This window comes from Pristiophorus japonicus, chromosome 1 (genome assembly GCF_044704955.1).
Source record: "Pristiophorus japonicus isolate sPriJap1 chromosome 1, sPriJap1.hap1, whole genome shotgun sequence".
In the NCBI taxonomy this organism is placed as follows: domain Eukaryota; kingdom Metazoa; phylum Chordata; class Chondrichthyes; family Pristiophoridae; genus Pristiophorus; species Pristiophorus japonicus.
Genome location: NC_091977.1, coordinates 103,201,536 through 103,222,019, shown reverse-complemented (window position 1 = coordinate 103,222,019; position 20,484 = coordinate 103,201,536). Strand labels below are relative to the sequence as shown.

Here is a 20,484-nt window from a genome sequence, read left to right as displayed (position 1 = left end):
AATCTGAGGAAGGACATTCTTGCTATTGAGGGAGTGCAGCGAAGGTTCACCAGACCGATTCCTGGGATGGCAGGACTGACATATGAAGAAAGACTGGATCGACCAGGCTTATATTCACTGGAATTTAGAAGAATGAGAGGGGATCTCATAGAAGCATATAACATTTTGATGGGATTACACAGGTTAGATGCAGGTAGAATGTTCCCGATGTTTGGGAAGTCCAGAACCAGGGGTCACAGTCTAAGGATAAGGGGTAAGCCATATAGGTCCGAGATGAGGAGAAACTTTTTAACCCAGAGAATTGTGAACCTATGGAATTCTCTACCACAGAAAGTTGTTGAGTTCAGTTCATTGGATATTTTCAAAAAGGAGTTAGATGTAGCCTTTACGGCTAAAGGGAGCAGGGGGTATGTAGAGAAGGTAGGAGTGTGGTACTGAAGTTGCATGATCAGCCATGGTCATATTTGTCATGTATGCAACCTTCATACAACTGTAACCTTCATGTAACTGTAACCTTCATGCAACCACACTGTACACTATGTATATGTCCTGGAAATGCACACCTTGACCACAGGGGGTGAACTTGTGGGAGACACTCCTCACCTGGGCACTCAGGTATTTAAAGGGAGATCCCATGCAGGGTCATCACTTCTTGGTCCTGGGAATAAAGAAAGGTCACGCTGTGACCGTGTCTCCAGTACATGCCTCGTGTGATTCAGTAGCAAGGTGCAGTGACACCACATTTGGCGACGAGAAACGGGAATCACCGAACCACGAGGATAGCCACCGGTAGCACAGAGGAACGTTACTGTGTGGGTGAGGACTGGGACGACTTCGTGGAAAGACTCCAGCAGAGTTTCGTCACGAAGGACAGGCTGGGAACGGCAGCGACTGACAAGCGGAGGGCGCATCTACTGACCAGCTGCGGTCCAAAGACGTACGCGCTGATGAAAGACCTGCTTGCACCCGAGAAGCCGGCGGACAAGTCCTTCGAAGAGCTCAGCCAGCTGATCAGTGAGCATCTCAAACTGGCGAGTAGTGTACACATGGCCCGGCACCAGTTCTACACACACCGGCGTCAGGAGGGACAAAACATCTCGGACTTCGTTGCGGACCTGCGGCACTTGGCCAGTCTCTAAGTTCACAGACGCCTGCAGGGGGGAGATGTTAAGGGATTTCTTCATTGAGGGCATCAGTCATGCCGGGATTTTCAGGAAGCTCACAGAGACCAAGGACTTGACTTTAGAAAGGGCGACGTTGATAGCTCACACCTTCATGGCAGCAGAAGAGGAGACCAAGCTAATTTCCATGCACAGCCCCAGTTCCAACGTGGTGATGGACCAGGGAGTTAACATTGTGAACGCGGCTCAGGACCCCGCAGGCAGGCAAGGGCATTTCGAAACCGGCCAGGCAGCAACAGACTCTAGGTGGGCCCACAACAGGTATACTGGAAAGGGGATCGGCAATTCACGCCATCCCGAGGAACAATGCGTCCCGTGATGGGACCATTGACACCCACCATCAGAGCGCTTAGAAATAACCAAAGGGACAATCAGAGAGGAATGTCTGGTAACAGTCCTTTTGTTAGCAACAACCTCAGCTCATGCTGGAGGTGTGGGGGTAGACATAATGTGAAAAGCTGCAGGTTCCAGCAATTTATCTGTAGGAATTGCAACATCAGTGGACACTTGGCCAGATTTTGCAGAAAGGCTGTAGCGAGGCTAATCTACGAGACAGAGGAACCAGACGAGAGGTCTGCAATGCAGAATGATACTTGGGGCAAAGCCATGGATGCTGAAGTTCAGCGGGTTCATGTGGTTGACGTCCACAGCTCATGTACCAAAACGCCACCCATGATGATGAAAGTTTTATTGAATGGCATCCCGGTGCACATGAAGCTGGACACAGGAACCAGCCAGTCCCTTATGTGCGCCCAACAATTTGAGAGATTATGGCCACACAGAGCTAGCAGGCCAAAGCTGGAACGCATTGACATGCAGCTACGGACGTATACCAAAGAGATCATCCAGTGCTAGGCAGTGCAAACTTGGTGGTAACACATAATGGGTCAGAGAACCGGCTGCCACTCTGGATTGTCCCGGGAAATGGCCCCACACTTTTGGGGAGGAGCTGGCTAGCCAGATGAACTGAAAATGGGGGGATGTGTATGCCATTTCATCTGTGGAGCGAAGCTCATGTTCACAGGTCCTACAGAAATTCGGGGTACTGTTTCAACCCGGTGTCGGGACTTTCAAGGGCACCAAAGTAGTGATACGCATCACCCCGGACGCCAGACCAGTGCACCACAAAGCCAGAGCGGTGCCGTATGTGATGCTTGAGAAAATTGAAAGTGAATTGGACAGGCTGCTCAGAGAGGGCATAATTTCGGCCGTTGAATTCAGTGACTTGGCAAGCCCCATTGTTCCTGTTGTCAAAGCGGATGGCTCGGTCAGGATTTGTGGCGACCAGAAGGCCACCATCAACCAAGTGACACTGCAGGACCAATACCCGCTTCCGAGAGCGGAAGACCTTTTTGCCATGCTGGCAGGTGGCAAGCTGTTCACCAAGTTGGACCTCACTTCGGCCTACATGACTCAGGAACTGGCTGAAGAATCCAAGCTGCTGACCACCATCACGACGCACAAGGGGCTATTTATCTACAACAGGTGTCCGTTTGGCATTCGTTCGGTGGCCGCTATCTTTCAGAGGAACATGGAAAGCTTGCTTAAATCCATTCCTGGAACAATCGTATTCCAAGACGACATCCTAATAACTGGTCGAGACACCGAGGAACACCTCCAAAACCTGGGGGAGGTGCTACGCCAACTGGACCGGGTAGGCTTGTGTTTTTGGCCCTAGAGGTCGAGTTTTTGGGCAGGAGGGTTGGCGCAGATGGGATCCGGCCCACCGAAGCTAAAATGGAGGCGATCCGCTGGGCGCCCAGGCCCGGCAACACATCGGAGTTGCGATCATTCCTGGGACTTTTGAACTATTTCGGGAACTTTCTGCCGAACTTAAGCACATTGTTGGAGCCGTTACACGTGCTCTTGTGTAAAGGTTGTGAATGGCTTTGCGGGGGACGGTCAAGAACGGGCTTTCAATAGGGCGCGGAGCCTGCTTTGTTCTAACGAGCTGTTGACCTTGTACGACCCCTGTAAAAAACTGGTTTTAACATGTGATGCATCATCCTATGGGGTTGGGTGCATGTTGCAGCAGAGTAATGATGACGGCCGACTCCAACTGGTGGCTTATGCCTCCAGGTCGCTCTCCGAGGCAGAGCGTGGATACGGCATGGTCGAAAAGGAAGCACTCGCTTGTGTTTACGGGGTGAAAAAGATGCACCAGTACCTTTTCGGTAGGCGGTTCGAGCTAGTAATGGACCACAAGCCATTAACATCCCTGTTGTCCGACAGTAAGGCTGTCAATGCCAATGCGTCAGCTCGCATACGGCGATAGGCCCTCACGCTGGCTGCGTATGACTACACCATACGGCACCGGCCAGGCACCGAGAATTGCGCTGACGCGCTCAGCAGGCTCCCACTGGCCACCACTGAGGGGGCGTCAGAGCAAAGCGCTGAGATGGTCATAGCCGTTGAGGCTTTTGACACCGCAGGCTCCCCTATCACAGCCCGCCAGATCAAACTCTGGACCAACAGAGACCCCCTCCTGTCCATGATAAAGAAATGTGATCTGACTTGGGATTGGGCGCCTGCACACTCTCCATCCAAGCCGACTGCCTGCTATGGGGCAGCCGGGTAGTCATGCCCCAGAAAGGAAGGTAAGCATTCATCAGGGAACTCCACAGTGAGCACCCTGGCATCGTGCTAATGAAGGCCATTGCCCAGTCACATGTATGGTGGCCGGGAATTGACTCAGACCTAGAACACTGGGTTCGCAGGTGCACGACGTGTGCCCAGCTGGGCAATGTCCCCAGGGAGGTCCCACTCAGTCCGTGACCCTGGCCCACCAGGCCATGGTCACGTGTTGACGTAGACTACGTGGGCCCGTTCATGGGAAAAATGTTCCTGATCGTTGTCGATGTATACTCGAAATGGACTGAGTGCATCATATTAAACTTGTGCACAACATCCATCACAGTGGAGAGTCTGCATACGGTTTTCGCGACCCATGGCTTGCCGAACATTCTAGTCAGCGACAAAGGCCTGTGTTTCACCAGCCATGAATTCCAGGAGTTTATGTCTGGTAATGACATCAAACACGTCCGGACAGCGCCGTTCAAGCCGGCTTCCAATGACCAGGAGGAACGTGCGGTCCAAGTCATAAAACAGGGCATGCTCCGTATCCAAGGACCCCCTCCCTTCAGTACCGCCTATCGCGCCTTCTGCTGGCCTACAGGTCCCGCCCGCATTCGCTCACGGAACTACTCATGAAACGCACGCTTAAAACGCGGCTGTCCCTCATTCATCCAGCCTGGCAGACATTGTTGAGGGCAAGCGCCAGTCCCAAACCGAGTGCCATGATCGAAACGCAAGGGGGAGGTGTACAGAAATTGATGATCCGGTATTTGTTCTTAACCATGCTTTGGGACCCACGTGGCTTGAGGGCACCATAATTGGCAAAGAGGGGAATAGGGTCATAGTGGTCAGACTCAACAATGGGCAGATATGCCGCAAACACTTGGACCAAGTAAAGAAAAGGTTCAGCATAGACACTGAGGAACCTGAGGAAGAGCATGAGATGTTACCCACACCACTGCCAGTGGACGAGCAACAAGGACATTCACCAACATGCACAGTCCCTGCGGCCAGCCCGGACAGGCCGGAATCACCTCAGGTGACAGATATGCATGCCAAGGCTCAGCCACCAGAGCCCCAACTGCGGCGCTCCACGAGAGAGCGTCGACCACCTGAAAGACTTAACCTTTGACACAAAAAGACGTGAGGGGGGAGGTGATGTCATGTATGCAACCTTCATACAACTGTAACCTTCATGTAACTGTAATCTTCATGCAACCACACTGTACACTGTGTATATGTCCTGGAAATGAACACCTTGACACAGGGGGTGAACTTGCGGGAGACACTCCTCACCTGGGCACTCGGGTATTTAAAGGGAGGTCCCACGCAGGGTCATAATTTCTTGGTCCTGGGAATAAAGGAAGGTCACGCAGTAACCGTGTCTGCAGTACATGCCTCATGTGATTCAATAACAAGGTGTCGGGACACCACAATATTGAATGGTGGTGCAGGCTCGAAGGGTCGAATTGCCTGCTCCTGCACCTATTTTCCATGTTTCTATGTTCTTCAGAGTAGGCTTTGGTGCCAGTGAAGAGCATGAGAAAAAAGAACAGCAGAAATTCAGTATGAACTCTGAACTGGGGCTCGTCCTTCCCCATCCCCTGCTTCTTTTTTGATTTCTGCAATAAGGTGTCTGTGTGTTGCCCACAGTGAGGATGATTGCATTAACATGTATCATGCCAGAGCAGTAGATGGAAGGATTTGAGAAGAGCATTTAAGGATGCAAGGGAAGGAGCACTTACAGAGAAGGGAAGTGATGGGATGTTTAGCCTGCTGCCCAATGGACATTCATGGGAAGTGTAAGACTGGGGTATGGAGAAAAAGCAGGAATGGGGTACTGAAGGAATGATCAGCCATGATCTTATTGAATGGTGGTGCAGGCTCGAAGGGCCAGATGGCCTACTCCTGCACCTATTTTCTATGTTTCTAAGACTGCGGGATAGTGCCGTTGGTGCACAATCAACTGAAATCAGTTGTGGAGATTGTTTATGTCAGACCTCCACCCAAAATACACCTGACTTGGGAACCTAATTTTTACATGCTGATGAAGGGGAGACTACATTATTTAGATGTCCCTGCAATTTCATGATAGTTACTCGGGTAAATCGGAGTCAAAGACAGGTAGGCAGAAATGTAATGGAGCAATGGGCGACCTTTAAAGAAGAAATGGTTTGGGTACAGTCTCGGTACATTCCCACAAGGGGAAAGGGAAGGCAACCAAAGCAAAAGCTCCCTGGATGACGACGGATTTAGAGAGTAGGCTGAAGCAGAAAAAGGGTGAGTATAACAGATATCAGCTTGATAATAAAAGGGAGAATCAGGCTGAATATAAAAGTACGGAGGCGAAGTGGTATAGGAAATAAGAGAGGCAAAGGATCAACATGAGAATAGATTGTTGGCTAACATAAAAGGGAATATAAGGGTCTTCTCTAGGCATGTTAACAATAAAAGGTCGTCAGTGGAGCTGATTAGGGACTGAGATGGAGATCTATTCGTGGAGGAAGAAGACATGGCTGAGGTACAAAATGAGTACTTTGCGTCTGTGTTTACCAAGGAAGAGGACTTTGCCAAAGCTATGGTAAACAAGGAGGTTGCTAGGAGACTGGATGAAATAAAAATAGATAAAAGGAGAGATACTAGAAAGGCTGGCAGTAATTAAAATGGATAAGTCACCCGTTCTAGATGGGATGCATCCTCGGTTGCTGAGGAAAGTAAGGGTAGAAACCCGTGGCCTCTACCAACTCGAAGGATAAGGGCAACAGGTGCATGGGAACACCAATGCCCTCATTCCCCTCAATTCTTACACCACCCTGATTGGATATATATCACCATTCCTTCATTGTCGCTGGGTCAAAATTCTGGAACTCCCTACCTAATAACACTGTGGGAGTACCTTCACCATGCAAACTGTAGTGGTTCAAGAAGGCGGCTCACCACCACCTTCTTGAGGACAACTAGGAATGGACAATAAATGCTGGCCTTGCCAGCAACGCCCACATCCCGTGAATGAATAAAAATAAATTGCAGGGATATGAGAGAATGGGGAGTGTGACTAACTGGATTGTACTTCGAAAGAGCCGTCATAGACATGATGGGCGAATGGCTCCCTTCGGTACTGTAGTCTTCCGTGATTTTAATGAACTCATCCTAGAAAACTGCATGTATTCAGCTGACTGTACTTCTGGATAGCTTTGCCTAGTGATTTCCGACTGAACTTCGGCAGGACTGGAGAATAGAAACATAGAAACATAGAAACATAGAAAATAGGTGCAGGAGTAGGCCATTCGGCCCTTCTAGCCTGCACCGCCATTCAATGAGTTCATGGCTGAACATTCAACTTCAGTACCCCATTCCTGCTTTCTCGCCATACCCCTTGATCCCCCTAGCAGTAAGGACCTCATCTAACTCCTTTTTGAATATATTTAGTGAATTGGCCTCAACAACTTTCTGTGGTAGAGAATTCCACAGGTTCACCACTCTCTGGGTGAAGAAGTTCCTCCGCATCTCGGTCCTAAATGGCTTACCCCTTATCCTTAGACTGTGACCTCTGGTTCTGGACTTCCCCAACATTGGGAACATTCTTCCTGCATCTAACCTGTCTAACCCCGTCAGAATTTTATATGTTTCTATGAGGTCCCCTCTCATTCTTCTGAACTCCAGTGAATACAAGCCCAGTTGATCCAGTCTTTCTTGATAGGTCAGTCCCGCCATCCCGGGAATCAGTCTGGTGAACCTTCGCTGCACTCCCTCAATAGCAAGAATGTCCTTCCTCAGGTTAGGAGACCAAAACTGTACACAATACTCCAGGTGTGGCCTCACCAATGCCCTGTACAACTGTAGCAACACCTCCCTGCCCCTGTACTCAAATCCCCTTGTTATGAAGGCCAACATGCCATTTGCTTTCTTAACCGCCTGCTGCACCTGCATGCCAACCTTCAATGACTGATGTACCATGACACCCAGGTCTCTTTGCACCTCCCCTTTTCCTAATCTGTCACCATTCAGATAATAGTCTGTCTCTCTGTTTTTACCACCAAAGTGGATAACCTCACATTTATCCACATTATACTTCATCTGCCATGCATTTGCCCACTCACCTAACCTATCCAAGTCGCTCTGCAGCCTCACAGCATCCTCCTCGCAGCTCACACTGCCACCCAACTTAGTGTCATCTGCAAATTTGGAGATACTACATTTAATCCCCTCATCTAAATCATTAATGTACAGTGTAAACAGCTGGGGCCCCAGCACAGAACCTTGCGGTACCCCACTAGTCACTGCCTGCCATTCTGAAAAGTACCCATTTACTCCTCCTCTTTGCTTCCTGTCTGACAACCAGTTCTCAATCCATGTCAGTACACTACCCCCAATCCCATGTGCTCTAACTTTGCACATCAATCTCTTGTGTGGGACCTTGTCGAACGCCTTCTGAAAGTCCAAATATACCACATCAACTGGTTCTCCCTTATCCACTCTACTGGAAACATCCTCAAAAAATTCCAGAAGATTTGTCAAGCATGATTTCCCTTTCACAAATCCATGCTGACTTGGACCTATCATGTCACCTCTTTCCAAATGCGCTGCTATGACATCCTTAATAATTGATTCCATCATTTTACCCACTACCGATGTCAGGCTGACCGGTCTATAATTCCCTGTTTTCTCTCTCCCTCCTTTTTTAAAAAGTGGGGTTACATTGGCTACCCTCCACTCCATAGGAACTGATCCAGAGTCAATGGAATGTTGGAAAATGACTGTCAACGCATCCACTATTTCCAAGGCCACCTCCTTAAGTACTCTGGGATGCAGTCCATCAGGCCCTGGGGATTTATCGGCCTTCGATCCCATCAATTTCCCCAACACAATTTCCCGGCTAATAAGGATTTCCCTCAGTTCCTCCTCCTTACTAGACCCCCCGACCCCTTTTATAACCGGAAGGTTGTTCGTGTCCTCCTTCCATCCTATGATGCTACAGATTTCAGATTGAGTCTCCCAGAATCACTGCAAATACATGTGATACTTACTCTAACCTTTCTGCCGTCTTGCAGATTTCTGATAGAACATTGATAGCTTACTATATTTTATGTGGTTTTTTTTGTGGGACTATTTTAGGCCTAACAAAGAGAGTACAGGTGAAGTGAGTGACTCTGGTGCAACAGTGGTCAAACACGGTCTAAATCCAGGAAAAATCTTTATGCAAGTCCATTATCTAAAGGTAAGAACTTCCTTTTACATTTAAAAAAAATAATTCTGCCCTAAAAGTGCTAACTTGGATATATTCCATGGGCACTGACTGCACCTCCGTAACTCAAGCAGTTATCCTTCAGATAGGGACCAAAACAGTAAGTGTGAGCAGACCATGGAGAACAACACATCACAGTAGTTTTCTGTCCTCGCCTCACATCCATAAATTCACTTTCCATCAGGGCTTATTGGATTGTGGAACTTAGCCCCCAAAAGGCTGTGGATGCTGGATCAATTGAGATTTTCAAGACTGATATAGATAGATTTTTGTTGGGTAAGGGTATCAAGGGATCTGGAACAATGGTGGTTAAATGGAGCTGAGGTGCAGATCAGCCATTAGCTTATTGAATGGCAGAATATGATTGAGCGGCTGAATGGCCTACTGCTGTGATGAGAAGTGGAAATCCAGACCATTTTAACCTCATACTTTATAGCCAAGGGGCCCTGTGATCAATTGCAATCCCCCTACCACCAGTCTGCTTACAGTATAGAAATGTTTATGTTGCTCATATTTTATATTTGGGATATTTTGGAAGAACCATCTGCAGTATTGTCTTTTATATGGGAGAGTGTTCTGTTACATTTCAGCCTTTAAGAGAAATCTATGTCAGTTCACATATCACTGAAGAGTTTGGCACAATTCTGTTACCTTTGATCAATATTTTGTTGTATTTGCTTATCATTCTGTCTTGTGTACTTGCTACATCATGTACTGTTTGTCATAAGGAGGGGCTGCCATTATGGGTTTATGTCAAATTGAAATATTTCAGTCTAATTGGTCCTCATAAGTGAATCTGGCATTAGGAATCGATTTTATTATTTTCGCACCATTGGAATAACTCAGTTTTAATAAAACACATGAATTTACATCAGCACACCCACTGAGCTAATTACATTACTTTAGCATGTATGTATCACGCCATTATTTCATAGTGTCCATGTGACAATGAAGAGACTCATGGACCACTGATTTTGAAGGTAAATGCTTAAATGCTCCTCAGAACTTGTTCCATTAGATAATCTTCTCACAAGTTGCAGCCTCTTCATGCTGGGCCTTTGCAGCCTTTGGGCTGCCTGATTAGTTGTACCATCGGAGCACTTTCATCCATCAGGGAGTGTATTCTTCCCAGAAGCTCCAGGGGAAACTCTTCTTGGTGGTGGTGGGAAGGAAGCTTTAAAAAAAAGGTGATAACATTCCGGTGTCGCGGGTATTTTAATCACCACTTTTTAAATGGCTTCCCTATAGCAGTCCCAGTTGGCTTTGGCCAAGTTCCACCATGGAATTCATATCGACAGAATCTCGGGGTTTTGATGCCAACATGGTTGATGATAGGCCTATGTTGGCTATTGGGGAAGTCGGGGAGTATTTTGTGGGATGCGTGGAGCGCGCTTCAACTTTGATCTTTAGAAATGATGGTAAGGTCCGGGTTGTAGTCGCGCTGCCAGCGAGCGGAGTGGGAAGTTGGACGCTGTTTGGGATCGAAGATGAGTTGCAGATCTTTGGTGGACATCCAGTCGTGAGGTCTTCGCTGTCGGCTTCATTTGCTTCATAGCTCCATATGGATGCATTGGTTGTCATCTTCCAAAATTCCATTGATTCTAGAACGGTTCCTGCAGATTGGAAGGTAGCTAATGTAACTCCAATATTTAAGAAATCCAGGAGCAGCACGTGTTGCAGCAGGAGAGCGACGGCAGCGAAGAGGGCGACTGGATTGGACGTTATCAAGATCTAGATCGGTGGTTGGTGTGTGAGCAGGTACAGCAGGAGCGGTGAGGCCGGGGCGAATGAGCGGCGAGAGATTACAGAGGGATGTGATCGGGGCTCAGGAGAGGTGCCGGTTCGTCGCCCAGAAGTGGCGTGGGACATGGGGCAACACGGGCCAGCCCACACTGCGATATGTGTGTGCACTAGGTCCGTGCAGCAGAGCTGGTCTCCAATTGTCTTGGTTAAGCCTAGCCACTTGACCAAGATCTAGCCCTGTCAAGCCCGTGTGGTGGCTGGTGTGCAACGGCCACCACACGTTAAAAAAATCCATGCACAGACATCTTCCACCCTTCAAGATTTAGTTTGGGACCTAGAATATTAGGTCCTTCATTGAAACACCTATGAACTTTTTGGTGTGGAAGCAAGTCATCCTCGATTCGAGGGACTGCCTATGATAATTTAAGAAAGGAGGGAGAGAAAAAACAGTGAACTACAGACCAGTTAGCCTGACATCAGTTGTAGGGGAAACGCTAGAATCTATTATTAAGGAATCTATTATTAAGGACGTGGTAGCAGGCACTTAGAAAATAATAATAGGATTGGGTAGAGTCAACATGGATTTATGAAAGGGAAATCAGGTTTGACAAATCTGTTAGAGTTTTTTGAGGTTGCAACTAGTAAAATAGATAAGGGGGTACCAGTGAATGTGGTGTATTTGGATTTTCAGAAGGCATTCAATAAGGTGCCACACAAGAGGTTATTAAACAAAATTAAGGCTCATGGGATTGGGGGTAATATACGAGCATGGATTCAGGATTATTTAACGGACAGAAAACAGAGAGTAGGAATAAACAGATAATTTTCTGGTTGGCAGGCTGTAACTAGTGGGTGTCGCAAGGATCAGTGCTTGGGCTCCCAACTATTCACAATCTATATCAATGATTTGGATGAGGAGACCAAATGTAATATATCCAAGTTTGCTGATGATACAAAGCTAGGTGGGGAATGCAAGTTATGAGGAGGATGTAAAGAGGCTTCAAGGGGATATAGACAGGTTAAGTGAATGGGCAAGAACATGGCAAATGGAATATAATGTGGAGAATTGTGAAGTTATTCACTTTGGTCGGAAAAATAGAAAAGCAGAGTATTTTTTAAATGAGGAAACATTGGGAAATGTTGGTGTTTAGAGGGACCTGGGTGTCCTTGTACATGAATCACTGAAAGTCAACATGCAAGTACAGCAAGCATTTAAGAAAGCAAATGGTAGATTGGCATTTAATACAAGAGGATTTAAGTATAAGAGTAAAGACGTCTTACGCAATTATATAGGGCTCTGGTGAGATTGCACCTGGAGTATTGTGTACAGTTTTGGTCTCCTTACCTAAGGAAGGATATACTTGCCATAGAAAGAGTGCAACGCAGATTCACCAGACTGATTCCTGGGATGGGGGATTGTCCTATGAGGAGAGATTGAGTAGACTATGCCTATATTCTCTAAAGTTTAGAATAATGAGAGGTGATCTCATTGAAACATACAAAATTCTTACAGGACTTGACAGGGTCGATGCAGGGAGGATATTTCCTCTAGCTGGGTAGTCTCGAACCAGGGGTCACAGTCTCAGAATAAGGGGTCGGCCAGTTAGGACTGAGATTGAGGAAAAACTTCTTCACTCAGAGGGTGATAAATTCTTTGAATTCTCTACCCGAGAGGGCTGTGAAGGCTCAGCCTTTGAGTATATTCAAGATGGAGATCGATAGATTTTTTAATATTAAGAGATATGGGGAAAGTGCAGGAAATCGGAGTAGGAGTAGGCCATTCGGCCCCTCGAGCCTGCCATTCACTAAGATGCTGGCTGATCTTCCACCGCAACTCCACGTCCCTGCACTATTCTAGCATTGAGTGGTTGCTCTGAAGACAGGGAGATCATCAATCGATGGCATTAGTTGTGATTTCTCAATTAACAAAGTAGGCCGTGTAAAGGCTGCTACCTTCCACTCCAGAAAACTTAAATGACCAGTTTTTAGTGTGCTATTACATACTGCAGATGCTGAAGTTGCATCCCTGTTATTCATTTGTCACAATAAAGATTTTTTTTTCATGGTTTGACCTTTTTTTTGTTGGTAGGGTTATTTTGTTCTTCATTACCTTGAGGACAGAGTTGGACAAAAAGCATTTATGAAGTTTTTCAGGCTATTTGTGGAGAGATTTCATGGACAACTGATTCTTTCTCAGGTGAGTTATTTTGTGAGAATTGTTTGTTTATAAATGTTTTTTTACAGCAGCCCAATTCTGTAAACATGCAACGACTAACCAACAAATCATACAGCATATTAATAAATAAATATTAGATAAATTAATATAAATAGCGCTTATATTTTACCCATGGAAAAGTGTCTAGCCTTCATTTAGTCCATTTCTCATGATGCTGTGACTAAAATTGAAAACATTGTGGTGCTGGGGGAAAGACTATGGATGGGGCACCTTGCCTTGTGTTTCTTTCATGGACAAACAGTATTGTATTAGTACATACATGTTTCACTGCTTACGTTATGTGTAAGAAGCAAGTGAGCACAGATCTAAGCATGCTAAAATAAACTATATTGGCAATTGTAAAAAAATATTGTTTCTTCTTTGTATGAGTTGTTGTATTGTAATTCCTGTTTGTCACAGTTGTTATTATTTCAAAATTAGGATTTTCTGCATATGTTTATGGAGAACTTTTCACAACTAAGAAGGTATGTAGAAAATACATTTTGTTTCATAATATGATGTTCAGGGCAAGGCATTGGAAAGGAAGTAAATTATATTTGAGGAATGACAAATTGAGAAAGAATCTGCACAAATCATTGGGCTCAATTTTGGCCGAACCCGTTTTTTAGCGTCTAACCCGAGTTGCGCCGATTCAGTACGTCAGGAGATGCTCCAGAAAAAAATGTCTCAACTTTTGCCGCTGTCTGGCCTCTTCTCTGCAGCCGCACAGCGTGGCCAGTCACCTCGGGGGTTGGAGCCTGCGTTCTGCGCTGGAAAATGTGCCGGGACGTCTGCACATGCGCGGTGGAGAAAAGTGATGGCCGCGCATGCGCAGTAGCACTCCGAGTCTGCGTGCCTTTTGTGCTGCAGATATGAGGAGCCCTCGCATGAAATGCAGTCTTCAGGGCCGGTTCCACGGGCCTCTGTTTGCAGTGCGATAAGCCAGGATGCTGATCAGGGCTGCACTGAAGAAACCTCGGCCATGCACCCGAGTCTTATCCAGCCTGCCTCTGAGCTGAGGGCAGTCTCTCAGTGCTGGGCATGACACTGCTGCAGACGTGCAAGGAAACCAGACTTCAAAAGCAACTAACAGTAAGTATTTTATTCTGAAGATTCTTAATCGGAGTTGCTTTTAATTGTGATCAGTCTGGTGCTGCATGTCATGATAGCTCTGCTGCCTATACTGGAGCTGTACACACAGGCAGCAGACCACAGAGTTCCTCGTCTCCCAAACCAGCCTCTCCGTTGAATTGTTCCCTCCTGCTCCTAGCCCAGGCCGAGTGGCCTCCCGGTGCATTCTCCCGCCCCTAGCCCAGGCCGAGTGTCCTCCCGGTTCATTCTCCCGCCCCTAGCCCAGGCCAACCCCGGTGCATTCTCCGGCCCCTAGCCCAGGCCGAGTGGCCTCCCGGTGCATTCTCCTGCCCCTAGCCCAGGCCAAGTGGCCTCCCGGTGCATTCTCCCACCCCTAGCCCAGGCCGAGTGGCCTCCCGGTGCATTCTCCCGCCCCTAGCCCAGGCCAAGTGGCCTCCCGCACCGGCCCGCTGCCTTTCTGGGCGGAGTGCAGAAAGGTGAATTGGAGTTTGATGCTGAAGGTAGGACTTAATTTTTTATTTCTTCTTATTTTAATTGTGCGAAGGAAGGATGGTTTTGCAAGTTTGTTCCCTAAGGCTTGGTTGGTTCAGGTCCAGGTCGTCTCCGCTTCCCGCCCTATCCCAGGCCGAATGGCCTCCAATTTCCTTACCTGCGCCGATTTCTTTAACTCTCCGCAAGGGTTTTCTCAAGTGGCCACATACGCTGGCCTAAGTAGAAATAGAGTAACTAAATGGCCAGAACAGGCATGGGTGGCTGGTAACACCCCCTTTTGAGAAAAAAAAACTAACCTAAAAAAAACGTAACTAAGTGAGTTATGCTGGTGCAAATTGATTGGGGAAACTGGGGATTTTTAAGTTAGGCCAGAAAAAGCAGTCTACTCCAAAAAAAGGGAGCAAATACTGGGGAAAATTGAGCCCAAAAATTGTAAGGCATTTTTGTTAATATCCATTTATTGTTTAGCAAGCAACATCTTAACGTCCACACTGAAATAATTTTGGTACACCTTGTTTTGGTTTATTTACATTGAATTCAGTGCAGTAAAATATGTGTTTTCATAAAATCATAGAATGAATCAGCACAGAAGGACACCATTCGGCCCATCATGCCTGTGCCGACTCTTTGAAAGAGCTATCCAATTAGTCCTACTCCCTGGCTCCTTCCTCATAGCTCTACTAATTTTTCCCCTTCAAGTATTTATCCAATTCCCTTTTAAAAGTTATTACTGAATCTGCTTCCATCACCCTTTCGGTCATAACAACTAACTACATAATTTTTTTCCCCCTCATGTCACTTCTGGTTCTTTTGCTAATTATTGTAAATCTGTGTCCACTGGTTACTGCCCCTTCTGCCACTGGAAACAGTTTCTCCTTATTTACAATTATTAAAGATGAAATAGCATTTGGAAAGCAGTGACAGGATCAGTCCAAGTCAGCATGGATTTATGAAGGGGAAATCATGCTTGACGAATCTTCTGGAATTTTTTGAGGATGTAACTAGTAGAGTGGACAAGGGAGAACCAGTGGATGTGGTGTATTTGGACTTTCAAAAGGCTTTTGATAAGGTGCCACACAAGAGATTGGTGTGCAAAATCAAAGCACATGGTATTGGGGGTAATGTACTGACGTGGATAGAGAACTGGTTGGCAGACAGGAAGCAGAGAGTCGGGATAAACAGGTCCTTTTCAGAATGGCAGGCAGTGATTAGTGGAGTGCCGCAGGGCTCAGTGCTGGGACCGCAGCTCTTTACAATATACATAAATGATTTAGATGAAGAAATTGAGTGTAATATCTGCAAGTTTGCAGATGACACTAAACTGGGTGGCGGTGTGAGCTGTGAGGGGGATGCTAAGAGGCTGCAGGGTGACTTGGACAAGTTAGGTGAGTGAGCAAATGCATGGCAGTTGCAGTATAATGTGAAGTTATCCACTTTGGGGGCAAAAACGTGAAGACAGAATATTATCTGAATGGCGGCAGATTAGGAAAAGGGGAGGTGCAACAAGACCTGGGTGTCATGGTTCATCAGTCATTGAAAGTTGGCGTACAGCAGGCGGTGAAGAAGGCAAATGGTATGTTAGCCTTCATAGCTAAGGGATGTGAGTATAGAAGCAGGGAGGTCTTACTGCAGTTGTACCAGGGCCTTGGTGAGGCCTCACCTGGAATATTGTGTTCAGTTTTGGTCTCCTAATCTGAGGAAGGACGTTCTTGCTATTGAGGGAGTGCAACGAAGGTTCACCAGACTGATTCCCGGGATGGCTGGACTGACATATAAGGAGAGACTGGATCAACTGGGCCTTTATACATTGGAGTTTAGAAGGATGAGCGGAGATCTCATAGAAACATAAAAGATTCTGATGGGACGGGACGGGACAGGTTAGATGCGGGTAGAATGTTCCCGATGTTGGGGAAGTCCAGAACCACGGGACACAGTCTTAGGATAAGGGGTAGGCCATTTAGGACTGAGATGAGGAGAAACTTCTTCACTCAGAGAGTTGTTAACCTGTGGAATTCCCTGTCGCAGAGAGTTGTTGATGCCAGTTCATTGGATATATTCAGGGGAAGTTAGATATGGCCCTTATGGCTAAGGGGATCAAGGGGTATGGAGAGAAAGCAGGAAAGGGGTACTGAGGGAATGATCAGCCATGATCTTATTGAATGGTGGTGCAGGCTCGAAGGGCTGAATGGCCTACTCCGGCATCTATTTTTCTATGTTTACTCTATCAAAACCCTTCATGATTTTGAACACCTCTATCAAATCTCCTCTTAACCTTCTCTGCTCTAAGGAGAACAATTCCAGTTTCTCTAGTCTCTGCATGTAACTGAAGTCTTTCATTCTTGGTACCATTCTAGTATATCTCCTCTGCACCCTCTCAGGTCTTGACATCCTTCCTAAAGTGTGGTGCCCAGAATTGGCCGCAATACTCCAGCTGGGTTCTAACCAGTGTTTTATAAAGATTCATCATAACTTCCTTACTTTATTATTCTATGCCTCTATTTATGAAGCCCAGTAACCCTTATGCTTTATTAACCGCTTTCTCAACTTGCCCTGCCAGCTTCAATGATTTGTGCACATATACCCCCAGGTCTCTCTGTTCATGCACCCTCTTTAGGATTGTACCCTTTAGTTTATATTACTTCTCCTCGTTCTTCCTATCCAAGTGTATTACTTTGCGCTTTTCTGCGTTAAATTTCATCTGCCACATGTCCGCCCATTTCACCAGCCTGTCTCTGTCTTCTTGAAGTCTATCACTATCCTCCTCACTGTTCACTATACTTCCAAGTTTTGTGTCACATTCTTTGGTGAAGACAGATACAAAGTACCCCATCCATGCCCACTGCCTCGCAAGAAGATCTCCTTTATGGTCCTTAATCAGCCTCACCCTTACTTCGACTACCCTTTTACTATTTATATGTTTATAAAAGTCTTTTGGGTTCCATTTTATGATACCTACTATACTATTCTCATACACTCTCTTTGCCCCTCTTATTTCCACTCTCTTTACCCCTCTTATTTACTTTTTCCATTCTCCTCTGTATTTTTTGAATTCAGCTTAGTTCTCTACTGAATTAGGAACCTGACATTTATCATAAGCCTATTTTTTTCTGTTTCATTTTAATCTCTATAGTCATCCAGGGTGCTCTAGCTTTGGATGCCATTCCTTTCCTCCTCATGGGAGCGTGTCTAGTCTGTACTTGAACCATCTCCTCTTTGAAAACCTCCCAATACTCATTTACTATTTTACCTGCCAATATTTGATTCCAATCCACCTGGGCCCAGATCCCTTTTCAACTCTCTGAAACGAGCCCTCTTCCAGTTGAGTATTTTCACATTTGATTTTTTTTTGTCCTTTTCCATAACTATTCTGAACCTAATGGCATTTTGATTATTGTTTCCCAAATTTTCCCCCACTTAAACATGCTCCACTTGGCCCACTTCATTCCCCAGAACTAGATCCAGCACTACTTCCTTCCTTTGGGCTGGAAACACACTAATTAATAAAGTTCTCTTGTACACATTTCAAGAATTTCTCATGCTCTTTTTTATATTCAGAAAGTTTGACATTTTACTAAGATTTCTCCTTTTGTTTTGTTCACCATAGTCAGGGACTGTCTTTAGAAGCTATTTATCAAGACTGGCTGGATGTAGCAGGATTACCAAAGGTAATTTCTCTTTTGTACGTACTAACATCAGTAGTATCTAAATTGCTTGTATTTAGATTCAAGTATGCTGTGTTTATACCTACTCTATTTTGCATGTGTGGGTGTTTACCAAAGTCCGAGTGCAAATCAATTCATTGAAGAATTATTTTTGAAAGGTTTTATGTAAAAAAAAATTCTATTGAATGCAAATTCAAATACAGGATGCAAGCTATTTTAGGATTTAATAACGGCTTTACAAAATAAATCCATGCATCAGACAAATTAATAAATAATATAACAGCAGAGAGGTAATGTTACATTTATATAGTTAGTTAGACTACAAAAAGGATATTGAAGCACTGGAGAAATTGCAGAGAAGATTTTTAAGACTTTACCAGAATTGAGAGGTTGCAACCAGTAGGAAAGATTGAGGAGGCTCTGGAAAGAGAAGATTAAAGGAGACCTGAGAGAAATCTTTAAAATAATGAAGGAGCTTGTTCGGGGGGATATGGAGAAACTGTTTTCACTTGTGGGTGAGTCCAGAACAGGAGAGCATAAATATAAAATAACCACGAACAGAGCAAATAAAGAACATAGGAAGAATCTCTTTACACAGGGAGTGGTGAGAATTTGGAACTCACTGTCACTGGTTGAAGTAGATAGTATTGGCACATTTGAGGGGAGGCTTGATGCGTACATGAAGGAGAAGGGAATGGACGGATATGGAGCAAGATAAGAAGGGGTAATTAAAGTGGGAGGAGGCCCCTGTGGAGTATAAATATGAGCATGGACTGGTTGGTCAAATGGCCTGTTTCTGTGCTGCAGATTTTGTGTAATTCTATTTAATAGGGCTGAATGTTCCCGGGAGATGGCAGGAAACCTGGAAAGTCAGGTTTCCCAGCACGCAGTGGTGTCTGATACCCTGGGGGTGGGGGGTCCGATCCATGTCCCTAGGGTGGGAGGGGAGTTGCAATCCCCGGGTAGGGGTCCGATCCCCGACACCAGGGCCGAATCGGGGAGGGGGGGGGAAGAAAGAAAGAGAGTGAGGGGAGGGGGAAAGGAGGGGGGAAGAGAGAGTGAGAGGAGGGAGAGAGGGAGGGGGAAAGGGGGGAGAGAGTGAGGGGAGGGGGAAAGGGGGGAAGAGAGTGAGGGGAGGGGGAAAGGGGGGAGAGAGTGAGGGGAGGGGGAAAGGGGGGAGAGAGAGTGAGGGGAGGGGGAAAGGGGGAGAGAGTGAGGGGAGGGGGAAAGGGGGGAGAGAGAGTGAGGGGAGGGGGAAAGGGGGGAAGAGAGTGAGGGGAGGGGGAAAGGGGGGAGAGAGTGAGGGGAGGGGGAAAGGGGGAGAGAGAGTGAGGGAGGATGAAAGGGAGGGGAGGGGGAAAGGGGGGAGAGAGTGAGGGGAGGGAGAAAGGGGGGAGAGAGTGAGGGGAGGGGGAAAGGGGGGAGAAAGTGAGGGGAGGGGAAAGGGGGAGAGAGTGAGGGGAGGGGGAAAGGGGGGAGAGAGTGAGGGGAGGGGGAAAGGGGGGAGAGAGTGAGGGAAGGGGGAAAGGGGTGGGAGGGAGGGGGAAAGGGGGGGAAGAGAGGGGGGGGGAGAGAGAGTGAGGGGAGGGGGAAAGGGGGGGGAAGTGAGGGGAGGGAGAGAGGGAGGGGGAAAGGGGGGAGAGAGTGAGGGGAGGGGGAAAGGGGGGGAGAGAGTGAGGGAGGGGGAAAGGGGGGAGAGAGTGAGGGGAGGGGAAAGGGGGGAGAGAGTGAGGGGAGGGGGAAAGGGGGGAGAGAGTGAGGGGAGGGGGAAAGGGGGGGAGAGAGTGAGGGGAGGGGGAAAGGGGGGAGAGAGTGAGGGGAGGGGGAAAGGGGGGTCTCTTAGTTGCTTTGTCCCTTGTATTCTCTCTATCGTTTCTTTTCCCGGTGTCTCTCTATTCCCCTTGTTCTCTCTATCGTTCTCCCTTTGTTTCTCTCTATCTTTCTTTTTCCCTTTTTCTCTCTATCTTTTCTTTTTCCCTTTTTTCTCTCTATCTTTTCTTTTTCCCTTTTCTCTCTATCTTTTCTTTTTCCCTTTTTTCTCTCTATCTTTTTTTCCCTTTTCTCTCTATTCCGTTTTCTTCTACTTTCTTTTTCCCTTTTTTCTTTTCTTTTTCCCTGTTTTCTCTCTATCTTTCTTTTCCCTTTTCTCTCTATCTTTCTTTTCCCTTTTGTCCCTTTTTCTCTCTCTATTTTCTTTCTCTCTATCGTTTTCTTTTTCCCTGTTTTTCTCTCTCTATCTTTTCTTTTCCCTTTACTCTCTCTCGTATCTTTGTTCTTGTT

The 20,484-nt window shown here is 46.5% G+C and overlaps 1 protein-coding gene across 1 annotated transcript in view; it reads left to right on the top strand.

Moving 5' to 3' along the window:
* The window catches only part of aopep (aminopeptidase O (putative)), a 473,316-nt gene that overhangs the window by 236,132 nt on the left and 216,700 nt on the right, over window positions 1–20,484 (top strand). The window contains exons 8-11 of the mRNA XM_070882030.1: window positions 8,871–8,973; window positions 12,833–12,940; window positions 13,400–13,443; window positions 18,147–18,207. Coding sequence (XP_070738131.1) covers window positions 8,871–8,973; window positions 12,833–12,940; window positions 13,400–13,443; window positions 18,147–18,207 — 316 coding nt within the window. The remainder of the gene's footprint in view (window positions 1–8,870; window positions 8,974–12,832; window positions 12,941–13,399; window positions 13,444–18,146; window positions 18,208–20,484) is intronic.